The 24,678-nt window shown below is 42.5% G+C and overlaps 1 protein-coding gene and 1 long non-coding RNA gene across 8 annotated transcripts in view; one reads left to right on the plus strand and one right to left on the minus strand.

Annotated features, from left to right (window-relative positions):
- TASOR (transcription activation suppressor) overlaps positions 1 to 24,678 on the plus strand; it is a 61,651-nt gene that overhangs the window by 11,101 nt on the left and 25,872 nt on the right. For all 7 annotated transcript variants that reach the window (XM_075938881.1, XM_075938884.1, XM_075938883.1 and 4 more), the window contains exons 3-13: positions 859 to 951; positions 2,684 to 2,756; positions 4,279 to 4,370; positions 4,756 to 4,914; positions 15,842 to 15,969; positions 17,489 to 17,526; positions 20,864 to 20,969; positions 22,029 to 22,132; positions 22,243 to 22,346; positions 22,683 to 22,755; positions 22,847 to 22,921. In XM_075938881.1, coding sequence (XP_075794996.1) covers positions 859 to 951; positions 2,684 to 2,756; positions 4,279 to 4,370; positions 4,756 to 4,914; positions 15,842 to 15,969; positions 17,489 to 17,526; positions 20,864 to 20,969; positions 22,029 to 22,132; positions 22,243 to 22,346; positions 22,683 to 22,755; positions 22,847 to 22,921 — 1,045 coding nt within the window. The remainder of the gene's footprint in view (positions 1 to 858; positions 952 to 2,683; positions 2,757 to 4,278; positions 4,371 to 4,755; positions 4,915 to 15,841; positions 15,970 to 17,488; positions 17,527 to 20,863; positions 20,970 to 22,028; positions 22,133 to 22,242; positions 22,347 to 22,682; positions 22,756 to 22,846; positions 22,922 to 24,678) is intronic.
- Positions 8,210 to 10,696, minus strand: LOC142830933 (uncharacterized). The gene is made up of 2 exons (XR_012906495.1): positions 9,642 to 10,696; positions 8,210 to 8,645 (listed from the first exon to the last, which is right to left on the minus strand). It is a non-coding gene; the product is annotated as an uncharacterized LOC142830933 (long non-coding RNA).

Genomic DNA, 24,678 nt, shown 5'->3' on the forward strand with positions numbered 1-24,678 from the left:
TTAAACTAACAACTAAAACTAAGTCATGAAAATACTGTGGTGAAGGGGAAGAGAGTATTTGGACACAAATTGGCTAACCTAGTGAGAAGGGCTTTAAACTAGGTTCAATGGGGGCAGGTGATCAAAGCCCCCAGGTAAGTGGAAAAACATGGAGACCAGGCTCAGAAATAGGAGAGCATGGACTATAATAGTAGAGATAAAGGCAGAACTGGGGGGCAAAATCAAAATCTGACTTGGGGGGGAGGGAAGGGTTTGTGCACCCCATCCCCAAAACCCTGAAGCAGAGGTTGTCATTAGCGATGTTAAAAAGTGGGTAATGGGGTAAATATGGAACTGCTAAAAATCTCAAAAGTTATATGCCTACCCGCAGCCATGGTGCAGGGCGTGCCAGGAGCCGGCTTTTAAGCCAGCTCTTAAGCTGGTTCTTGGCACACACAGGCAGCAGCTGCAGGGTGGCAGTCAGCTTTGAAGCTGGATCCCAGCACACCGGCTGCCATCTGCAGCCCCTCTCGGGAGCTAGCTACCGCCCCTGCACTGCAGCCTCTGTATCACCTTTACACTTTCACATCCCTAGTTGTGATCAACTTCTAAACTATAAGACTTGCACATAGAATGCAAGTCCAAAATTATGAGAATTTTTAAGCTGAATGTTTCCCACTCAGTAGGTGAAAGGATACAGACTTTTCTGAAATTGTAGAAAACTGCTGAAACATTAACTTTATTTACATTGGCCTTTTTGAGTATTTGCACCTGGATCTGCTAGAGTAATGTATACCTTAGCCAAATTAGGCTTCTTGGATACCAGGTGGCATTTACTAGTTTCTTCATTACGTAAATTCAGACTGTGTTTGTTGATAGTTCACAGAAAAACGAAGAGAACTGAAATGCGATGGTCGCTTAGAAAAAGAGCTTGTGGAATCCTATGTGTTTCTCATGGTTGATCGACCTCAGGTGAGAAGAGACAAGTTTTAGGAGAAAAATGTTGTTCATTTTTTTCCCCTTGTTGCTGCTTTGATATGTTCATTGAAACAGAATTGTTTTTTGACTTTTGGATTCAACTTTACTTATGTCTGCTGTAGCTGCACAATTCAGCACGAGAGCCATAGAAATAAAGGGGGCGAGAACCAATCTGTTACCCTAGAATTTACGGAGGCCCCAGTTACAAATGGCTTTTTCTTTACCTCTTGGGATCATACCTCTAGGCCTATACATCTTACCATTCCCCTCTCTCTCTCCTTCCCTTCCCCCACTCCCCCCGGCACCAAGCACAGTCTGTTTTACCTATTGTGTGTTAAATCTTCGGCTTATTTTTAATATACATGTTCTAACACCTCAAAAAGGGGTATTGCCTGTTTGGTTTTAAGACTTTTGGGGGTGGGGTGGATTCTTGGATAACTTGAACTACTGTTCTCTTAATATGAACACAAGTGAGGCACCCTGAAAATAGTTGTATGACATGGTGGCTAGTTGGGACCATTGCAGGGAATCCTTTTTCTGATCTAAAAGATAGAGCAACTTAAAAAAAACCTGCTACATGCTGCTTTCTGGGGTGTACGTCCTTTGTGATCAAGACTCTCCAGATGAGTGGTTCTCAAACTTTTTGGCTCATGGCCTACCCTGCTAAATGCAGATCTGTTCATGGACCACCAGCAAACCACCATGATCACATAATTGGTGTAGGAGGGGGTAAGGTGTGAGTTCTGGCTGCGAGGTAGGGTGTAGGAATAGGTTGTGGGGGTCTGGGTGAGAGAGAAATGTGTGAGAGTGAAGTCAGGGCATGAGGAAGATGGGAGTGCTTGCCTGACTCCACGCCTCCCACTGGCCATCACTCTGGACAACGGGAGTAATGCAGAAAATCTCCAGTGGGGAAAGCCTCCAGGTGAGTGGTTTCTGCTCTGCTGTTCCCCAAGCCAGGGAGAGGGGGAGCAGCAATGCACAGGGCAGCTTCCTTCACCCGCAAGCCAGATCTGTCCTGTGAGGCTGCTACCCCCTGCAGCAGAAAGCTGATGCTCCAGTCTCTCAGGGATGGAGCACCAGTGCAGGCTCCCTGCTGAGGGTGGTGGGGGTGCAAGCTCTGAGCCCATGGCCCACCTGCGAGAAGGTTGCAGACCTCACTTGGAGAACCACTGCTCTAAATATATATATTTATATTTAATTTGGATACATATAGTCTTCCTCAGTGGTGCTGAATATTCTCAAGAGCCCTGTATAATCTACCATATTTGTAGCCAGATGCTGTAGGAAAGGCACCATATTGGAGAGGCCCTTCTTTTGCTACCTTATGAAGGATGGAGAAGGAAAAAGATTCTGAATTATCTTCATGATGAGAAGTCTTCAAAATATAGTAATTACAAATTTAAGTGTGTGGCTGTTAAGCACGCTTTGTTTTCTACAAGGTTTAGATATGGTTAATATACATAGACCTAAAGCACATTACCTTCACAGCAAACATCAAATGTGGACAGTTATATGTATAAAAGTTTATGCTCCAAGTGTTGTACAGTAACACAAAGTACAATTTATAATTGAGATTACACAAGTTGTGTATCAAAAGTTTAGCATAGAATGGAGTTTAGAGCATATACTTATATGGAGAAGTTTAAGAAAACTGTTGCCTGTTGTATTCATAGTCTAACTTTTGAAAATATGTATGCATCTAAAATAAGATATTTGTTCCATTTAGGTGCAAAATATATGTGAAAAAGGGCTACAAGTGGGCCATTCCAAAATAACAATTCTTGGCAGTCCTTCCATGGGTAACTATCTTATCTCTTTATATATTTACATCATGAAGCACAATTTTTTCCAATATGGATAATCAGGTATTACTTTTAAACTATTGTCCCTTCTGTAGAATTTCTCAAAACTAGCACTTACACATTGGGGATAATCCTACTCAGCTGATGTCAAGTAATGACCTTTGATTCAGAAGCGGTAAAGTTTACAAATACATGAAATAAACAAAATTAACCTTGTCTTAAATGGTTTTCACAGAAATAAGAATGCATTACAAAATTTGAGGGATTATTCTAGGCATCCATAGGCAGAATCCTATTTATTTTTGGGGACATTTGGAAAACCAAATGGGGCTGAGAGCCCATGTGGTCTGCTTAGCTTGAAGTTTTAATTCTGCGCTCCTGCAGTTGTCTGGCAAAGAACTGGTGACTTTACCCCTTAACCCCTTCTGGCATAATACCCACAACTCAGCTCAAACTCTGCAGGGAGGCAAATCATTTTGGTATCAGGAATAATTTCTCCTCACAGACAGAAGGAAGACTCAGACAAGGGGGGAATGAACTGAAGAGGACTGACGCCTTATCCCTGCAGGCACAGGGTGCAGGGCTTCAGGTTGTCCTCGCCCAATGGAGCAGAGGCCCCTGCCCAGGACCATGAGGAGGCTAGATGTTTCCTGTCCAGGGATGGCTCCCATACTGCTAGCTTGTTAGTGAGTGGGGCCAGTGATACCTTATCCTAGCCAGAACAAGCAGCTGTAAGGGCTGTAATCCTGTCCATTGGAGAAGAGAGCCACTCTAGTGCCAGGACTGTAAAAGAGCATCCCTGGCCATAGGGGTGGCCATCCCACAGCTAGATCTAGACCACAGTCATTCAGTGCCAGCGGTTTCCCCATAGCCAGGGACTTGCTATCCTGCTCACAGCTCTGGGCAGGAGTTTGTGCTGTGCCCCACCTTGTTTTTCCAGGGAGCATGTGTTCTAACACCATGGCTATGCAGGGATCTCTCTGTAGTTATGTACTTGTTAAATCACTCACCAGCAAGAGGGTGGTAGCCATTTCTGTGCAGGAACTATTCTGCAGCATGATGGTCACCTCTACAGACAGGGCTCATCATCCTTACAGTCCTGGCTGGAGGTCTCTGCTCTACTGTGCCAGGATGACTGCAGTTACTTGTACCCTGATGTCTTGGGTTTTTTGGCAACACAATACCACTGAAAGCCTGCTGTCAGCCCTGACCTAACCTTGTAACTGAAAATAAAAATTGACTTTAAAGAGAGAATCTAATTCTTCCAAGTCTAAGTTAAGTGTTGCCCACAGTCTAAGAGTGATGGCATGAAAGGTGCGATCTGCTGTCTGCCATGCTTCTCATCAAGCATTTTGTCTGTTTGATTTTTTCCATGTAGCTACAATATTGCTACAATTTTACTGAGTTTATATTTTTTAATAGAAATGGCTAAAACTCTGCCAAACTAATTGATCTCTTAAGTGTAACACTGAATGTTCAGAACCTTGGTTATCTTAAGTTTTTACTCTATCTTCCTCAGGTGTATATCTCTCCAGATACGCTGATTTATTACAGGCTAATCCACTGGAAGCAGGCGCAACTGGTGATGTGATTATTTTTAAAATAATAAAGGTAATTTCTGTGCTTTATCTTCAAAGGCTGCATTTTTTTATTACTGAAGTTTTCTTGCCTTTGTTGGCTTCTTATAGAAATATGCTACTTGTTGGGGTATTTTCCATATTTAGAGAGAATCTGAAAGCATACAAGACTGCAATCGGAAGTAAATATCTAACCATGTTTATTTTAATTGATTTTTAATAAACTACCACTTAGCTCTTTCTCTGCAGGTTTAATTTCTTATTTCATCTTTTTTGAAGAAAAAGCAATGAGTTTTTATGAATAACTGATGTATATCTTACAAGTATCTCACTTTACCAGTGCTATTGTACTTTCTGTAGCTGCTTTTATGAGTAATATAGTAAAGAATTTAACACTACAATTTTTTTTTGCTCTATAGGGGAAAATGAAAAGCATATATGACCATATGGGTGTGAAAACAATGGAATCTACAGTTAAAAATGCATTAGATCCAACTCCAAAGCACGAGTGCCATGTTTCAAAGAATGCTAATAAAGTAAATTCCTTGTTGGCTTACAGAGCATATGAGCTTACTCAGGTAAGAGTGCAGCTTCTTTCCACAGATTATATATATAAAAAAGGAAACACAGCATAGTAATGTTACAGATTTAAATACTTAAGACTGGAAGTCATATGTGAGACTACGTGATTCCTTACTGTACATGTAAGATATTTGTCTAAGACCTTACATATACCTCAATATAGTTTTTAATTCTGTAGTAACTAAAACATTGTAAGTGGTCTGGTATCCCTTTGCTGAGCTCACAGTAAGTGACAATAACCTCTGTAAAATGTAAATTTTGTGTCTGTGGATCCCACTGTAGATGTATGATCACCTCACCATGTATAAGAGTGGCTTTTTATAATTTGAAAGTGGGAGCGTCTGGGTCAGGGCATGTACCCTGTTTCTCTTTATGCTCCTGTTAGGGCTTTGACCCCAAGTCTTCTCTTAACTCTCATGGCAGCAAGACAGAATGCGGTGAAAGTATTTGACTCCACTGCTTATGTTTACATTTTTTTTCAGGTTTTTTCCCTCTGCAAAATCTCATTTTCTTACATTTTGACCTGCAAAGAGTGAGTCAAATGCTATACTAATGAGATTCCTCCATCCCCAGCATCCTTTACAGAAACCCAAAATATGGCAGACTCTACATCTGCCAACTTCATGTCCACTCCACCTGAAAGAAGGACATATGAGGTCGTATTTTTTTTTCTTCAGGAGGTTGGATGTGTGGAGAATCTCGTATTCTGAGCAGATGCTCAGTATGATTATGATTCTTTGCTTAATTCTACTTCAGCTTGTGACTTCCATTGTCTTGAACAGTCCACAAAGGTCTCCTCAGACCACCAGAAGGCAAGCTCCAGAGTTTAGTTTGATAATTCAGTGCCATATTGAACAGACAAGTGATGATAAAGACCACTTTGGAGAAGACTGCATCCAGAAAAGATCTGGCATTGATATGGTTCTGATGTCCTTGTCCTAAAACAGACCTCAGCATCAGTATTGAAGCTGGTACCAGGATCCACACAGTCTGACATTGAGAGAAGCTGCTGTGATCTCCCATTTAAAAAAATGGAGAAGCCTGTGACATTGCAGACTGTGCTAGCCCTGTTTCAACAACACACTTCTTGGTATTGACATTGACTATGGACAGTGAGAGTAGAGAAGGATCAAGATTGTTGGCCTCTTACTGGCACTGGTACAGTCTTGTGTCTGCCACGCCTAGAAAAGATTTGCTCTTCACCATCACTGAGGCATATGTGCTCCCTGTCTTTGAGCAGAGAACCAGCTCCCCTGGAGTCTGATTACTTGTATAAAGAGAGACATAGGCTTTCCTCTTGCAGGGCTCATATCCTGCTTACTTGACTCATTTAGTGCCAGACTGCACAACACCCAGTAATTCAACTACTCCTGTGGTGTGCTGCTGCCTAAATAGCCATCCGGGCCATATCCAGAGATGGAGCATCTCCTGGACTATGTTACTACCAATGAATCTCTTATCTTCGTGTCTTGAAGCAGTATACGTGGCATCAGTACTAGTTCTTGTTGGCTTCAAAGTGTTCTAGATGTTATTTATGAGGGTTACTGGGACTCTAGAGATGTCTGTCGCATCAGAGAAATCCCACAAGCTGTCGGACATCCTGTCAACTCCTGGTCTAGCCAAGAAAACCCTTCCACTGAGTGATCAAGCAGTCCCTGGCTAAAGTCCTGTGGCAGACACTAGCCACAATAATGCTAACTGTGAATCAGGTCAAGATACACCAGATTACCTCCCCCCCCCCCCCCATATTGGGTTTGAATACTTCTGTACTCACCCCAAGCCAGATTCCTTAGACATCTTGGTCTTGCAAGAGGAAAAGAACCCCAAAGCACCTATCCATCCTCCCCCTATCACCCCTCCTCCCCAAAGTCACATGCTTCTGCTTAGCTACAGCTGCATTTGGTTAGTTTCCAGGTCCTACTGGTCAAGTGTGGACAAGATGGAGTTCTGGCCTTTGGACTCTCCATGCCACCTTATGATGGAGTGTTCCCTCTGTCCCAAGTTGTAGCCAGCTCAGGAGAACCCACCTGTACATCTCCAGGCAGGCAGAGTGCCCTTTTTAATCTCTGCATATCTCTTCCTAGGGCCTTTAAAAGTATTAGGCCTTTCCCTCCTTGACAGTAATACTCTTGACTCCCCTCTCAAGGATTCTGCTTAAGAATGACTTTCTCCCTGTAAGTCAACCATCCCAAAATCAACTATTTGGTCCAGTTCCATGGAGACTGCAAGTTTCACCAGTACCACTCAAAGCTGGAAAACCAAGAAGCTTATTCAAAAGCAAACACTGTTCTAAGAGTCTCAGTAGTGATCAGGCATAGCAGGATGACAAGGAGAGGTATTCTTCCATAAGAGTGCTATCAGATGCACCTCCACCACCAGTACCCTTTTATGGTACTAATGGACCCATCCATATTAAAATCATATACCTCCGAACCTCATTGGAACATCCTAAATATTCACGACAGTTAACTTTCAGGGAAACCTTCACATCATTACTGACCTCCTATTTGGTACTGTACTGCAAGAATTTTGATATTCAAAGTACTTACTGTAGTGGAGAAACTATAGTCTCTGTTAATCATGGGCACAGTGGGTTCTTTGGATACCCATTTATCATTTGATTCATCACCATTTTCATTTATGGCTCCTCCACTGCTCTATGGGTGAGGTAAGTTATTTCATTTCATCCATTCAGCCTCTTCAGTCTCCATAGACAGATCTCTTATCTGCCCATAGATATCCTTTCTTTGCAGGCCACAGAGATAGTGAGGAATCTAGGACTAGATATGACAAGTGTTGGGAGAAATATTGGGTGCCACCCTGCTTTCCTGTATGGAATACCCTCTGATCCTCCATCCCTTATGGTCATGCTAGGATCCTTGGACTGCTTACAGACAGCCATTTTTAGGGCTCTGAGCCTAGGGCACTGGGATGGGGAGACAACAGTCTCTCTACTTCCTCAGATTTCCTCAGCAGGGGAGACATTTGCATAACACAGAGCAGATGAGGAGGCTATTTCTCAAACTGCTGTCTCATCTTTAGCTGATGAAGCTGTAATGCTCATCTACCATCTGTGACTGAGTTTAAGTGATTCTAAGACACCCCTCCCCCCAGGTGCATGGCAGTCTTTTTTCAGACACCATTCACAGAGTTCAAGAAACTATAATAAAAATAATTGGTACTTTCCAACTGACAATGCTGACCACCTGATTAGTAAGGTGCTATTGGATCCAATGAAGATGGTTTGCCAGACTACCAACTGTGGAAAAGGTCTAATAAAGAACACTGAAGTGTGGGGAAGAAGGGTTTAATCTCTCTTCGAATGCATCGGTGGTGGAGGCATTAAATGAGTAAGGAAAGCAGCACCATGACAGACCAGAAGCATCTGAATCTATTTTTTGAGCAGAAGTCTTATCAATGATGCTCAGACTTCAGATGACTGACTACCTGTCCAAATCACATGAACTATGTAAGCATTTCTGGGAACCTGTCATTGGAACAAAAGAGTAACTTCAAGCTGTTGATGCCGAGGGACAACTATTAGCTCAAGCATCTCTCCCAAGTGTCCTTCAGTGTTGCTGATACTGATCTATTTCATCTTTGATAGCTCTCACGCACAGGGCATCGTAGCTTCACCTGTCCAGCTTCTCGAGGAAGGCCAAGAGTATGGTGAAGAACCATGAGTTGTTGAGCCAGTCTGCAGTTAGTTACTGGAAATTTTATATCCCTGCAATCAAGACAGATTAGTAAATCACATGGTATATATGGTTGTGACTATTTTCTTCCACTATTTGATCTGAGGAAGTGGGTCTGGCCCACGAAAGCTCATCATCTAATAAACCATCTTGTTAGTCTTTAAAGTGCTACATAGTCCTGTATTTTGTTTTAGTAAACCACACACTGCCTTGAGATCTCACAAGATAGATTTTTTTTTCATGTTTTAGAGACCCACAGAACCATCACAAAGATTTAAGATCCAGAGGAAGTGAATTATAAACCATCTATGGTGTCAAGTATCAGAGGGGTAGCCGTGTTAGTCTGAATCTGCAAAAGCAGAGAGGAGTCCTGTGGCACCTTATAGACTAACTGAAGTGTCCCAACACTTCAGTTAGTCTATAAGGTGCCACAGGACTCCTCGCCACTTTTATAAGCCATCTAGTTCAAGTACACAACTAGCTTCATCAAAGCACCGGTTTTGAGAGTGTGAAGCCTCCTCACCCTAGCCTGACAGCTACAACAGTTTGCCTATCTGGCTCTCCCATTTGTAACATCCATGGGATGGGATTATCACAGGCAAATGGATTTTGGAAATGACTATATTGGGCTATGCTATCCACTTCACATCCCCCTTCAGCAATTCCACAGATGAGCTCAGATTAAGAGGAGATAATGGCTCCTAAGCAGAAGAGGGATTTTCTGTTCCAACTCTACATGATGAATGGTTTCTATGTCAGTTAATTACTCATACCAAAGAAGTTTATATTTTAGATCCAAGAATGCTGAACAAATTCAAGTCCCAAAAAGTCAATGGTGACTGTCAGTAGCAATTTTTAGATGATTGCTTTTCAGTCCTCAGGCTACAAGAGGCACACTTCCAAATTGCTGTACACTAGGCTCACAAGAAGATGCTTTTATTTTGTGATAGGCTAGGAGCACTTTTGATAGAATTTCCCCCTCCCCCCCGTTCAGTTCCCCAATTCAGAGTTGTCACAAGTCTGCTCACCTCTGTTTAGTGGTAGCTCTGATATTCCTGTCTCAACAACTGGCTGTGCAAGAGTTGGTCTTCTGGGGAAGTGCTATTCACTACCCACAGAGTCTATGGCTGTTCCTCCAGTTAGCTCAGTGTCAGTCTGCATTGACACCCCTGTAGAAAAATATAGTTCAAAAGGGACATCTTTGGATTTGCTGGCTGTCAGGGTCTATATTCCTGTGCCTAGACCGATTCACAACCTTATCAAGGCTACTCAAGTGAGCTCTCAAATCTCAGTAGGAATCTTTTTGCAGCTTTTGGGTCACATGGCGGTTTGTACATTTGTCATGCAGTGTCATACTTTGTGGCTTTCAGTTGACTTAGGGTAATCAACTCACCAGACACAGCTTTGATTTAAACCAATTTCTGCTCCATAACTGGGGAAAGAGTCACTAGACTGGTGGAGGAATTACCCTAGTGTGGGGCTAATGTTGGTCAGTGCTGATGGTCACTATACTACTGGATGTGTTGCTACTCTCGGTGCACATCTGTTCATACAGTCCAGGGGAAAGAGTCACCTCAGGAAACCAGTCTCCCTATCATCTTGCTGGAACTACAGGCAGTCAGAAATGCCTGTCTCTACTTTCTATCTCTGTGGCAAGTCTGTCTATCAAGATTTTGATAATGAGGCCTGTATGGTTTTTTTATATTAATGGGTGGGACAAAGTGAGACACATCTCTGTATACTGAAGTAATACATTTATGGAATTGGGGTATACCCCATCGTAGTCACATTTTGGCAGTGCACCTTTCTGGAATATAAAACATCCCAGTGAATGTTCTCTGATTCCTCTCCCAGAACTGTCAAGGAGAGCTATGCTGCAGATCCAAGGTGATGTATTTCAAAGGTGGTGCTGTCTGGATGGAGCTCTTTGTCCCTTTCACAAATAGGAAATGTTTGTTCTGGTTGGGGGGAGATGGCTTTGTCTTCAGCAGATGTTGCTTTTTTTCATTCCTTAAAGCAGTGTTCCCCAATTAGTGCTCCTCAAATCCAATCAGTCCCCCTGGCTGCCATGGTGTTAGAGGCAGGCCTGACCTTCCCGCCGCCCCCCCCCCCCCGGGCGGGTTTTTTTTTTTAAGGGGTCCATGGCCATGTAAAATTGGGAAACGCTGCCTTAAAGGGGCCTGTAACTACATATTTTCCTCATTTTCAGATTCTAAAGGTTAAGAGAAAAATCAGGCAGGACAAATTACAAGGTTATCTTGATTGTCTTTGTGGCCAAGACAAGTAATAACGGTTTTAATAGAATGTCATCTTTAACCAAAGCATGGAAGATTTATGAACTTCCTAAGATGTGAACTGATCTCTATCTCAAGATTCTCCACCTAAGGGTCTGGTTCCTCCCTAGCCCGCTGGGAAGAATCTCCATTTTGTTTGGTAGAGGTGCAGGAAGTGTTAAACAGCAGAAAAAAATTTAAGCATGGCTCTTCTCTTTTAGAAGAGAGATATTTTTAGCTATTGATGTGAATACCAGCAAATTGCACTTGAATTTTCCTCACTTGCACTTTATTGTGGATTACCTGCTGTAGTGGAAGAAAACAGATTATCTGGTAGCTCCCTAAAGGTACATCTGGCTACAATATCAGCCTTCCCATGTAAAGGGTTCTTAATAGTCTCTCACCTCTCATAATAGTCTCCCGTAAATTTTTTTATTAAAGGACAGCTATGCGAAGAAGGAAACATTACCCTGGGCTATGACTGTAACTCTTCAAGGTGTGTATCCCAATAGGTGCTTCACTACCTGCTTTCTTTCCTCTGGACTTTGTAGTTTTCTTTGTGGGATTTTGCAATAGAGCTGGAACTATGGGATGGCTTACCCCACATGGGACTACTTAGTTCTAGTATAGGGCACAAATATGCATATGGCAGATACATAGATTAAACAAGCAATGCTAATGAAATCTCCATTGAAGACACATGGGCATGAGAGTACTCATGGGGGACACATCTAGAAGAATGACAGTTATTGCACTGGGTGAGTAACCTTTCCTGTATGTGATTTATGTTGGAACTCATGCAGCAGAGGAAGGAATAGAATCCAATTCTCTAATCAGTAATTGACACTCTTAAACACAAGACTTTCTTTTCCGGTAGTCCCTTGCCTTATTCAGTATGTATTTTCAAACTTCCACAACAAAGGAAGGTGAAGGTACTGTCAACGTTTCCCTAGTACACCTGCCATAGGGATCAACCAAGGCAGTCTCCTTTGCATTGAATAGTGCTTTGTGTCTGTTGGAAAAATAGTATATAAGGTGTGTTTGTTTGTTTGTTTTTTTTAAGTGACATAATGAATATGCACAAGGAGGCTGAATTAAGGTTGCCTAAAACTTTAGAGCAGGGCTCGGCAACCTATGGCTCGTGAGCCAAATTATGGCAAGCCCCTCATATATCCCATCCTAGACTTCTGCATCCCATGGAACCAACCCCTGCCATAAGATTGACAAAAAACAACCTGAATATGTGCATGAAGCTGGATTTGACCATTTATGATGAAAACTTCAAAGAAATGTGTGAAAAGAGGCAGCAGCAGAAGTCCCATTAATAAAGTCTGAGTGTTTCATTTATGCTATTAATCATGTCAGCTATCAATAATTTGTATATTTTCAATTATGCAAATGGACATTCTTACACGGCTCTTTGTTGACCATTTGTTCTGAATTTTGATGTAGTTTGGCTCTTTGGTTTGAAAAGGTTGCTGACCCCTGGCTTAGAGTATTGGATTTTGCAACCTTTAATGTTTTAATGTAGGTTTTTAAATTATAATTTTTCAAGTGACTGCTCGTGCATAGCAATAGGTTTGGTGTGCACTGTGTGCATGATAGTCCAAGTTTTTACTGTAGCATTACACATTGGTTGGCTGTAGTGGTCCCTGAAGCTCCCCTGGCACTCATATTGTAGTGTGTGTGTATAGATAGAACTCTGCTGGTGTTTCTTCTTGCTGCCTCCTGATGGACATGGGAACAGCTCCAGTCTCTTGATTTACAAGTATCGGTTTCCCTAGTTTGTAGTTCTAGATATTGGGGGAAGAGGTGTCCACCCCAACCTTAATACCATTTACTGGGGTATACCTCTCTCCAAAGGAAGTAAAGCTTTGGAGAGCTGTCGAAAGCATATGTCCAAAGGTGACCACATGCAGACTGCCTTAAGTGTCTTGGAAGGTGCCATCAAATAGAGAAGTGTTCTGTCTGCAGAAGATTCCAACCCTCAACAAAGAAAATGCAAGATGACCTCAAGCTCCTTATGGAACCAGTGCTTTGGCCTCTGCTGGCGTCTCTCTTCACTTGTCTTGTGTAGTGATCTTACTTCGATGCAGGACCCTAGAACCTCTCCCCAACTTGAAATGCAGAGTTATGCATTCAGCACTGATTTCAGTCCCTGGTGCCCTACAAGTGGAAGAAGCTGGAGACTGACAGATTTCCTACCAAGGCATCACACAGAGATCACTGGGATGCATCTGAGGTCAAGGCTCCCACAACCTACTCTGTAGCTCTGACTCTGTCAAGCCCAGTGATCCTGATCTCCCCATCTTGGGAGCACTTGAAGATATCGATGCCCAACACTGTTTGGGACTTCAGAGCCATGATTGTGCAGTTCCCTGCCTGATAAGGCAGTATATTGCATGTAACAGGAGGCAACAGCCTCGCTCCTCCTCAGGCCAAAGACCCCAGCGGCCGATACCCAACTTTCTTGAGGGTGTGCTCAAGGATGGACTTCCAGAACCCAGTCTGGATCCTTACCCGCCCTTTGTGAATTGCCTATCCCACTTCTACTATGCTTGGTTCCATATCACCTCGGATAGGTAGATCCTCAGTATGGTGTGGGTGGGATAGTTTAACAAATTCTGTTCTCTATTGCCACCTTACTCCTCTCCCTCTATTCTTCTCATGAGCAACTCCCTTTGCAGGAAGTGTAGTCACTCCTTGCTATTGGAGTGATAGAGGGGGTTCTTCAGGAATTTAGAGGCACTGGTTTTATTCCTAATAATTCTGAATCCCCAGAGTGAAAGAGGTTCTCAGGATTGTCCATGACCTGTGAAACTCAACACATTGCTGATAGAATGTGATTCTGCATGATCTCCCTAGGCACCCTAATTCCCACCTTGGATTTGGGGGATTGGTATGCCAGCATTGACATGAGATTCATATTTCCATTATCCTGGTTCCTTTGCTTTGTGGTCAGTGTCCATCATTATTAGTTCTGTGTGTTTCTGTTTAGGCTCTCAACAGCTCCCTGTGTATTCACAAAATGCATGGGAATCATAGCAGTCTACGTCTGTAAGTGCCAGATTTGACTGTTCCCATACCTTGACGAATGACTCATCAGGAGCAGTTAACAAGTTCAGTAACAGCACTTGTCACCAGTTCTCATATTAAATTTACTCAAAGCTTTATACTGCAGAGACTGCAGTGCATGTAACTACTAAGATTTTAAGTGGCTACATGGTTTCCATATTAAACAGTTTTTAACATCTTTATTGCCCCCTCTCATATTTGTGTGAAATGTGGCCTTTTTATGGGGATAACATCACCCACAAGGGTCTCAAAATTTAGGGCTTTCACCTCTGAGCCCCTATACATTGTGTGTTAGAAGGCTGAGCTGCAACTATACCCTCACCTGGCACTTCTACTGAACGTGATATCACAGTTTAATGTAAACCAGGACATAGTTTTACTGTGTTCTTCCTGAAGCCATATGCTAACCATAGAGAGCAAATGCTCCACTCCTTACATGTTGAATGTGCCCTTGTTTTTAGCATAACTCTTCACAGCTCACCACAGCTCTTCATTGCTATCACCTAGAGAATTAGATGACTTCCCATTTCCTTCCAGTGCATCTCATCTTGGTCACAGCCTGCATCAGTAGGTGCTATGACCTGGCGAAGATTCTACCCTCGCCACTGTCTACACACTACACAACAGCATGAGCTTCTTCCACGGGCTTCCTTGTGCATGCCCCCATTTGAGATGTGTAAAGTGGCAATTGTGGTCCTCTGTCCACGCATTCATGGCCCGTTATACTATCACCCAGCAGGCAAGAGATGATGCAACATTTGGCTGGGCTGTCCTAAATTCAGCAATGGGGTGAGCTTTGATCCCTCCTCCAAAGGAAATGGTAGTGCATTCCCATAGGTGACGCACATGAACAATATCACTAAGAAAAGACTATTCTGTACTTACCTCCTGTTTTTGAGATGTACTGCTTACATCCGTTCCAAATCCTGCGCATCTGCCCTTTGTTGGAATTATTCTGGCAAGAAGGAACTGAGCATGTAGTAAGTCATCAGTGTCTTCTATATGCTGCCATAGGCTCCACAGCAGATCTTACAGGAGGGTCTGTAAAGTTTTTACCGCTAGGGTAAAACCTGTGGTTTTTTTTTTTTTTTTTTTTTTTTTTTTTTTTGCACGCACACACCTATTAAAGGGAAGACTGATCCACTTCAACTTTCCCAACTGTATGTGGAATAAATTTTGTGTAGATGAGCACCTGCTGTGGATGCTGTGGGTGCTTTTCTAACTGGCTTTTTGCTAAGTGGCTGCTCAAGTGCTCAGCTTTATAGGGAACCAGTGCTGTCCCCTTTTTTAGAAAAAAGGTACCGATACTCCAGGCTCAAAGTTGTTGAGCAAAAAGATGTGCTGGGGGGCTGAAATGCAGTCATAGCCCTTTTAAGAGCCATGTGTCCCCGGCGGGCTTCCGTCAGTAGCAAGCTGCCCCAGGAAATAGGTGCTGGTACACCAAAGGGAAATCCCATTGCACTATGATGGGCGTACCGTCCCGGAGCATGCCGTCACAAAAAAGCACTGTAGGGAGCCCTGCAGTGGACATGAGGACATGAGGTAATTAATCCTCTGTTTGGCCTGTAAAATGTATGTGAATTTGCATTTGTCTTGTACTCTAGACACTAGGCTTCATAGAAAACAATTCTTTAAATTACTAAAATTAGTTTATGCCTTCTAAAATCTAATGTTACTGTTCCTTTCTTGGTATAATTTAATGCTTTAAACACATTTATATTTGAGCTGTTTTGGCTAATAATAAAATGAAGGATTTGTGGGATGGCTGTGAAACAAGTAGCACACTTTCTGAAAACGAAAAACCATTAATCACCCATTGTTAAATTTGCTAAATACAAATTTAATATAGTTAAAACACTTATATTTTGCTTTCTTTTTAGTACTACTTTTATGAATATGGCTTTGATGAAATAAGACGAAGACCAAGACACGTGTGTCCATATGCAGTTGTTTCATTTGCTTATAAGGATGAAATGGTACAAGTGCCAAAGTTTTTGCCCTCATCAAGGTAAGGCAAGATGTGAGTTGTATTAAAAAAAAAAAAAAAATTAATGCTCAACATGAAGAGTCTTGTAATCCTTTATCACTACTATCCCTTATACATAATTGACAGTGGGGAAAATTGTGTTCATTGTTCAGATAATTCTAGCCCACGGAGATTGTGTATTGGTTTGTGCCTCATGGTGACCTGTGCAGAACATAATTTGACTGCTTTTCTCTTCCCTTTCTCAAAACCAGTCTGCCCAATCAGAGAAGTATTTAGTTTTATAAAAATTCATCTAAAGTTTACAAAACATTAAAACACATTTTAAAAACTAGTCTTTGTATAAAAGGAAATTTAAAGGTAGCTTCGTGTGGTCTGGCTGACAGTAAATCCTGCACTGTTTGACCTTAAAATAATACGCTTTGCCACTTTTGTAATAAAATTGTTTCTGAAAGAGTTACACAAACAGGAAAAACCTATTGTACAGAGGAAACAAATAGATAAAATGTGTATAATGTAGTAAGGATGTTTAAAATATGGATAATCAGCTAATTGAGTTAGTTGATGGAACTTCCATTGACTATTCAATTAGTTGATGGGGTGGGGGAAGGGCACTTGCTAACTCTGCTGTGGCTCTGCAGTTTAAAATGTAGAAGCTGGGTGGCAGCCTGGCTCCTCCTACTTTTAAACTGCAGTCACAACAGAGTTACAGTCCCCTTCCTGCTCATGCCTCCCTGGGAGCTAACCCTGCTGTGGCTCTGCCTTTCAAGTGTAGCAAGAGCCTGGCAGCTCTTACACTGAGCTTCTGCCTTTTAAATGTAGTAAGACTGGGCATGAACTGGAAATCAGCTGATTCCTGGCTTGTTCCTGGTCCCAGATGCTGCAGCTCTGCCTCCCCTACCACCTCCCTCCCATGGAGATGGTGCTGGAAGGGAAGCAGGAGCCGGTGCAGGGGGGGAAACTGTTTTTTAAGCCAGCTCTTCTCCCCCCCTCCACCTTGTTGCCTCTGATAGTTGCTTCCCTGACCCTTTTCTGCCTCTAGTTCCCTATTGACTCGACTAGTTCCCTACATCCCTACAACGTAGGGATGTTAGCATGTAGACATTCATACCATTAACTCATAGGCCTGCGCTTACCGGTTAGTCGAATGACTACATGCGTGCACACACCCTTTCTTGCTACTTCTCTATCAGAGGCGGAGGCAGGAACAACAGAGAGGCAGCAATGCTGGGAGGGGGGCAGGTGGGAGACGTGACACACAGGAAGCTGGCTTTCAGGCCAGCTCCCTGCCTGTATCTGCTCCTGCTGAGCTGCCTGCCTCTCTAGAAGCGTGGGGAGGGAAGAGCAGGAGGAAACAGGTGCTGGGGGAGCTGGCTTAAAACCTGGCTCCCCATGACCACCAGTTCCCATGGAATCTCCTGCACTCCCCCACGCTGTTGCCTTTATATTACAGAGCCCATAGCGCATGAAACTGCTTTGGTTTTTAGTGGTTAATTGTATATTGTGAGAAGCTTCTATTTATTTTTTTCTTGTGTTTTGTTAGGGCAAACAGCTTTAATACGAATACTGATAGAAACACAGGTAAGGATCAGTTGTACTGTAACTCGTGAATTTATAATAAAGTAGCAGATTTACCCAGCATTCCTTGGGCCCTTTATGGGATTGTATTTTTGGGGAGGAGGGAGCGCAATAAAAGGAAAATGTACATGCTTTATTTAAATGATTATAATTTTTTCAAAAATACAGTGTTTATGAAGCTAGCTTATTTCAGATTTCTTAAAGGGATAGTTATATTTCCATTTAATTTTTTAGGTATTTTTAAAATGGGAATGCCGTCAAATATATTTTCTTCATTCTTAAAACTCTTATTTGACTGTAGCCCTTTTTGGTTAAAACAGAACAAAAGGGTTTGCAGTAACACTTTCTTGTTTTCAAAGCTTTAAGCATTGATTTAGCTGTGCCAAAACAGAGCACTACTCCAAGTTTCTGGTTTTTTTTTTTCCTCTTTTCTGTAAGGTTTATATAGAAGCAATCCTATTCCAGGTTCATCCTATTTTTCTGGTTCACTTTCAACATTCACTCAATTGTCAGTTTTGAAGACTGTACTTATTTTGGTGATTTCTCTTTCCTGTTTGGTTTTATGAGAAGTAATCCCATTCCAGCCATACTGTTTTTTTCTGGCACAGCTAACCCTTACGTTGCTTTAAGTTGTTAGAAGAAGCTATATATCGAATCTGGTGGTCCTAGATCAGGGGTGGGCAAGCGAGCCTCTGTGGGCTGGATTTGTCCCGCCAAGTGGGTTGATTCAGCCTGCAGATGCTGTGCCACTCTGTTGCCCTCACGCCATTCAGGGCCTGAAGATGGGGGAGCATGTGAAGTCTCCTCCCCCACTAGAGGTGCACAGTGCTTTAGGATGAACTGCCAGCTGTTCAGCTGGCGGGTCATTCTTAGCACCACATGCCCTTTGCGGGGCAGGGGCAGGGAGCAAGAGACTTTGCATGCTCCCCCAGGCCAATCAGACCTTGGGGGTAGGGAATTGTGAAGTGTCCTGGCCCTGCCCCATCTTCCAGAGGCTCTGCTGCTTCTAGGGCAGCCAGAGGCCACTTCAAAAATGTGCAGTGGCCCTCCTTGTAAAATTATTACCCACCCCTGTCCTAAATCTTATACTTTAGGAGAAGTTTTTCATCAGATAAACTTCTAAAAAATATAAAGTAGATGTGTGGAATACTTTAGTGTCTTGCCATGTTAGCTTTGTTCATGCTTTAATTAGATAACTTGTTTTCGGTCTTTGTCGTTAGAATCAGTAGATACTACTTTTTGGCATAACTGATATCTTAAGGATAAAGTTCAAACTGATTAGTGATGAGGACATTATGGTGGTGCCAGTGAAAGTGGTTTGGGATACATTTTGGGGGTAGTTTTTCTTATATCCTATTATGTTTCAGACTCAAAACAGTACAAAACAAGATGCTGCTGTCCTTGTTTTTTGCACAGGAGTATTACAACTACAAGAAGAATGGGGCGGAGGGGGGGAGTAGCTCACTAACCATAACTGCGGTGGGATTGTGCTGTCTGAGGCAACTTTCTTGCTCTTACTAGTTAGTGCTTTGACAATTGATACAAAATTATTTTCTGTCCTGCTAATGAAATACAACCTCCTAACTTCCATAACTAGCAATTGTTTTTCTATGCCACCCAAGTATGTCCATCTGTTTTTTGCAATATTTTTAAAACCTATGTAAATAAACAGTAACAGCTACAATAATCTAATACGGCAGTGAAGATCCAGTGGCACCTCCAATTTATAGCAGAACTCCAGTTTTCAGCTTTTTTAAAAATAACTTTCAAGTTTCAGGAAGCAACTTTGGTGTGGACTCTGGAGCCAGCACTGTTCTCTTGAATTCATATAGAACAAGAAAATAGTTTAAAGTCTGAACAGTACTTGTTTATTTCTATGGGGTGTCAGCTCTAATTCCTAACAGTGAGCTAGTAGTTTCTCTATTGTCTTTATTAGCAAAAATATCTAGTGGTGGAGATGATGTAGTAGGTTTTGTGAGGTACTGTGTGTCCCTTGACACTCCCTTCCCTCTGTTTTCAAATGCAATAGGCTATGGATGTCAACATGTATGACTACATGATTAACTGATCAGCCTGGGTCTATATGCATTCTCCCTACCCCTTGCTGCCTAAGGGGGGGGGGGGAGAGATCCGCCTCTTCCTCCTCCTCACCCTCCATGCTGCTCACCCTATCAGAAGCAGCAGCATGCGGGGCTAGGGGGAAAGGGAGGCAGGCAGAAGCTGATATGCCAGCTCCATGGACCCATCCTCCCACTTCACTGCCTTCTACAGAGGTGGGAGGTGCGGCTTCCCCTAACACCAGCTTTGCAGTGCTACCTGCCTCCTCCCCCATGCTGCTACCTCTTTCAGAGGCAGCAGTGCAGCGGGGTCAGGAGAGACTACTTGTGAAGCAGCCTCTGTCCATGGCAAGCCTGGGCTTACCACGGACAGATGCTGCTACACAACAGCAGCTCCTGGCCATGAGGCGGGGGTCTGAGCTCCACTTGGATAGAGGCTGCCGCCGCAGACCAGCCTCTGTCCATGATGAGCTCTGACCCCTGCGGACAGGAGCTGCTGCCAGCCTGCGCTGCAGCTTCCATATCAGAGGCAGCAGAGTGGGGGGTGGCAGCCAAGAGCTGATCTGCGCGGGAAGCGGGTTTCTGATTAGAAGCAGCAGAACGAGGTGGCGGAGGCTCCCTCAGGATGGGGCCAGGAGTGCATTGGCTGCTGGCCCCTCTCTGGGTACCATGGAATAGTTGTGCATCCACTACAATTTGTTGCAGTTATGACTTCAATTACACACTATGTAACATCCCTACAATGGATAGCTTTAACAGAGTAAGAGTTTAACTGTTGACTGCCGTCAGATTAAGGTAATTATTCAACTAGGAATAATGCTGCTGCTGCTTAAACCCCATCAGTTATGTATCTTGTTGGCATCCTAGAAAGCTGTATCGTCTTTCACCATGGAACACTCGGAACAATATCCAGGGATTATTCTTCTGCCCATAAGAGCTTGTTTTGTTTCTGTGCTACTTCATACTCTCTTTGCATTTTTTCTCTTCAATCTGTCAACAGTAATGCATCTTTGTTGCTGTTATGGATGCATCACTGTGTAGACAGGACAAAGCTAACTTTTTTCCCATATTTTCTAGATCTAGTCTGAGCAAGTAAAACAATATGATAGTAAAAATTACTTGTGTCCTGGCTAGTCGTGTGCTCTTTTGATTGTCATCAGCAATAGGAAACTTCCCAAAACTTAGGCAGGCTGCCTCTACACTTCTTTATCCTCCTCTCACTTACTAATGTCGTCACTTGAGACAACTGCTTTATTTTTTTTCCTTCTCCCACTCTTAATTAGATAAGACTAACTACACTTTATGGAGAGGTCAGCTTTTGAATAAAGGGAAGCTTTTATGCCATGCTGCTTTGAAATCTGCAACACGTCCTTTCCTTCCATGTAAACTGTAAGTATAGATTTGAAAACAGAGTTGAAAAAATTGGTTTAAATTAGGGATGTCAGCATGTAGTCGACCACACAATTAACAGAGAAGCCTGAGCTTATCAGTTAATTCTGTTGACTACATGCATTTATGCTCCCCCTTGCTACCTCTGGGGGGGGGGGGGGGGGGAGCGCAGCAGCAGCAAGTGGGAATAGCAGAAGCCGGTGCTTGTGAGGGTCTGGCTTTAACCAGACTCCCCATGAGCACCAGATCTTGCCCCCCTCCATGCTGCGCGGAGGGTGAGAGGGGTAGGCTGGAGCTCATACGCATGGGAAGCCAGCTTTCAAGGAGTCGCTCCATGGAACCACCTCCCCCCACCAACCTGCTGCCTCCTATAAATGGGGGGCAGGCAGCAGCCAGTGCTGCAGGGAGCTGCTTTAAAAGCCAGTTTCCCCCAGCACCAGCTCCACAGTGCTGCCTTCCCTCCTCCTCTCCCCCTCATGCTGCTGCCTTTGTCAGAGGTAGCAGTGCAGGTGGGGCAAGCAGGGGAGGCTGTTCAGTGGGCCCAGAGGCTGCCCCATGGCAGCAGCCCTGTCCGTGGTGGGGTCCCAGAACAGAGGATGCCCAGAAGTGGGGCCAGAGCGCATTGGCTGCTAGCCCCACCCTTGAAGGACTAAGATTTTGTTACACAATTATTCAGTTACACCTTATCTACATCTCTCATTTAAAACTTGTGTTAGCAGTATCTGGTGGATTTTGTGCAGTTGAGCTTGCTTTTTTTTTTAATGTTAATATTGAAAAATTTACCTAATAGTAAAATTAGTTACTTAGGATCACAAGTCCAGCTTGGGTTGCTGAGTTATGTAAGCAATCTGGAAAATATTGTCAATTAACACATGGATTTGGTTTAAACAGACTTTTTTTTAAATGACACGACAGACTTTTCTCTCCAATTCCTATTCTGCTGGTAGAAAACCTCCTTGACTACTTTTTGTTTAAAGGAAATAGTTTTCAAATGATGACAGAACAATTTTAGGCATTTGGTACTGTTTTTAAAGCTAACTTTGCTTTCTCTGATTTCAGTCCTGAGAAGCTTAATGTTGAAACTGTTATAAGCATTGATCAGCTAAAGAAGAAAATTGCACCAGCATTGTTCTATAAAGAAACTTATTTAGGGGCAAAAGAAGGTAAACACTTGTGTTTTTTTTTTTAACTAAAAATAATATATGTTTTAAACCAGAATCTTAAGACTTTTTTTTTTTTTAATTCCTTCCCCTCCCCCCCCCTCCAAAAATAGTGTTCAAGAGTGGAATGTATTGTAGCCTTTATGAGGTTGTGGAAAAGACAAGGTCTGGAAGTAATTTGGAAGGCTTACTTCAAAAACTAGAGAGAGAAAAATTAGTAAGTAGAATGTTTTAGAATACTTGTTTCTTTTCAAAGTTTCTGTAATATTTCAAGAAAGTGGAAAGAATCTTTATTCTTCCTGCAGAACATTAGACATAAAAGGATTGTTTTTCAGTACCAGTGATACACTGGAGGCAGTTACTGTTAACAAACAACTCTTGTAATCTTTAGAGCCTTGCGCGGATACAAAATTGGTATCTGCAAAAATGAATCCTGGATATCTGCATTCACATGCACGCATGTCATACTCACAGATATCCACGAATTTACAAGGGCTCTACTAATCTTCGTTGCGTACTTTATAGTAGATACACTCTTTTGCTTGAAACACAGGTTCTTGTTAAACCACTTGGGGACAGAGGATATCTTTTTCTTCTTTCTCCGTGGCAAATGACATCTCCATATGGTATGTAACTTAAAAAAAAAAAAAACCTTGACTCACGAAATATAACTGGCGTCTCCTTAATTAATTACATAATTCTATTTTTTGTGTGCAGAGCACCAAACTGGAAGGTCCCGCATTCTGCAGGCATTGTTTCTATTTCAAGAACCTAGAGGTATAGTGACTTCAAGTAAGTCCAGTGACTTCTAATTGCCTTCTTTGGATGGATATAATTAATATGCAGTTGACATGCTCATCTACAGAGCTCAATCTAAGGTCAGGGTTGCTGTTTATAATGAGTGATTATGAAAGACTTAGGGATGTTAGGAAACATTTTTTGTCAAATGTTTCAGTATTTCGGAATTTTTCAGTAGCTACATGTTTACACACTGGGTAGGCAGGAGCCAGTGCAGGCAGCAGCACAGAGGCCCCCTCCGCTGCCTCTGATATTGTTGATTACAAGTCTAGCACCAAGAAAAGCCTTTTTATTCTTTTGTTTATTACATTAGTGTTTATCTTTTCTGTTTAATTTTATAAAAGGCAGCAATATTTATTTCCACTAAGTTCCTGTGGCGCTAACGATCAAACTTATTAGTTACATACTTAAATCATAAACTCATTTTGACCCATAAAACATGAAGGACAAAATATAATGCTTTACAGATACATAATCAAGTTAAGAGTTGCTTAAAGTTGTGCACTGCAACGCTAGGAATGGCAACAAGTAGTTGGCAATACAATTAACCGATAAACCTAGTCTAGGCTTATCCATTAATCTTGTTCACTACTTGCATTTGCTCCCTGGTGTGGGCCTCCCCTGGCAGCTTCTGTATTAGAGGCCGTCGGAAGAGCAGGAGCCAGTGTTGAGCTGGCTTTAAAAGCCAATTCCCCGCCCTCGAGCACCAGCACCACCTGCCAACCTCTCCCCCGGCTGCTGCCGCTGTTATTCTCCCTTCTGCCTTTTATGTAACAGTAAACCTAATGTAATTAGGAGCAATTGCATTATGCCACAATAGACAAAGGTATTTTAGAGATGATTGGTTCCAAAAAGCATTAAATATTTTTCAATAAGTAAAGTGAAGACAATTTTTCAGAACAATATAACTTGGATTTGGGAGTGAGAGGGAGAAGAAATGTACCCCTCAGGACTGTATCCAGAAACTTAAGGAAGAGCTAGTCGTCTTACCGAAGATTTAGATGGGGTTGAAAATTTAGTCCATTTTATGTTAAAGGACTAATCTTAGAAAGGGTTTGGATTTCAAATTTAAATTAGCAAGAACGAGAAGTTCTGTAGCACCGTATAGACTAACATTTATTGGAGCATAAGCTTCCGTGGGCAAAGGCCTACTTCATCACATGCATCTGGCGAAGCGGGTCTTTGCCCACGAAAGCTTATGCTCCAATAAATGTTAGTCTATAAGGTGCCACAGGACTTCTCATAGTCTGAATCTGCAAGAACAAATATGGCTACCCCTCGGACAAATTTAAATTAGGAAATGTTTTGAATTGAGGGTTTAGAATTTGTGCCGATCTCTAGTCTCATGCCTTAGTTTTTGTCTATGACTTGTGAAGGAATTTGATATGGTGGGTAAAGTCTCTAATTTTTCTAATTTAGAAATCTTAATTAGGATTTGTCTTTCCTAATGGTTTGACAACTTTTAGGCTCAAAAGGAACTTGTTGTCACAGGAGCTATGAATATGGGAAACTAAGAGAATATGATACTAGATCAATGTTTTGAAAGACTTATCAGGTGAAAGGATTTATCAGTGACAGGCTGAAAGGCGTTGGTATAGCAGGTGCTGGCATCTGAATTGTGTGCCACATCCTGTGAAAACCTGTCACTACTTCCTTTTCCTCATTTGTGTCATGGCTTCTTGACACACAACTAATGGCTTGCTGACTTTACATATATTAACTTCCAAAGAATTGGGACATTGCTTGAATAA

This window comes from Pelodiscus sinensis, chromosome 11 (assembly GCF_049634645.1).
Source record: "Pelodiscus sinensis isolate JC-2024 chromosome 11, ASM4963464v1, whole genome shotgun sequence".
NCBI classification, from domain to species: domain Eukaryota; kingdom Metazoa; phylum Chordata; order Testudines; family Trionychidae; genus Pelodiscus; species Pelodiscus sinensis.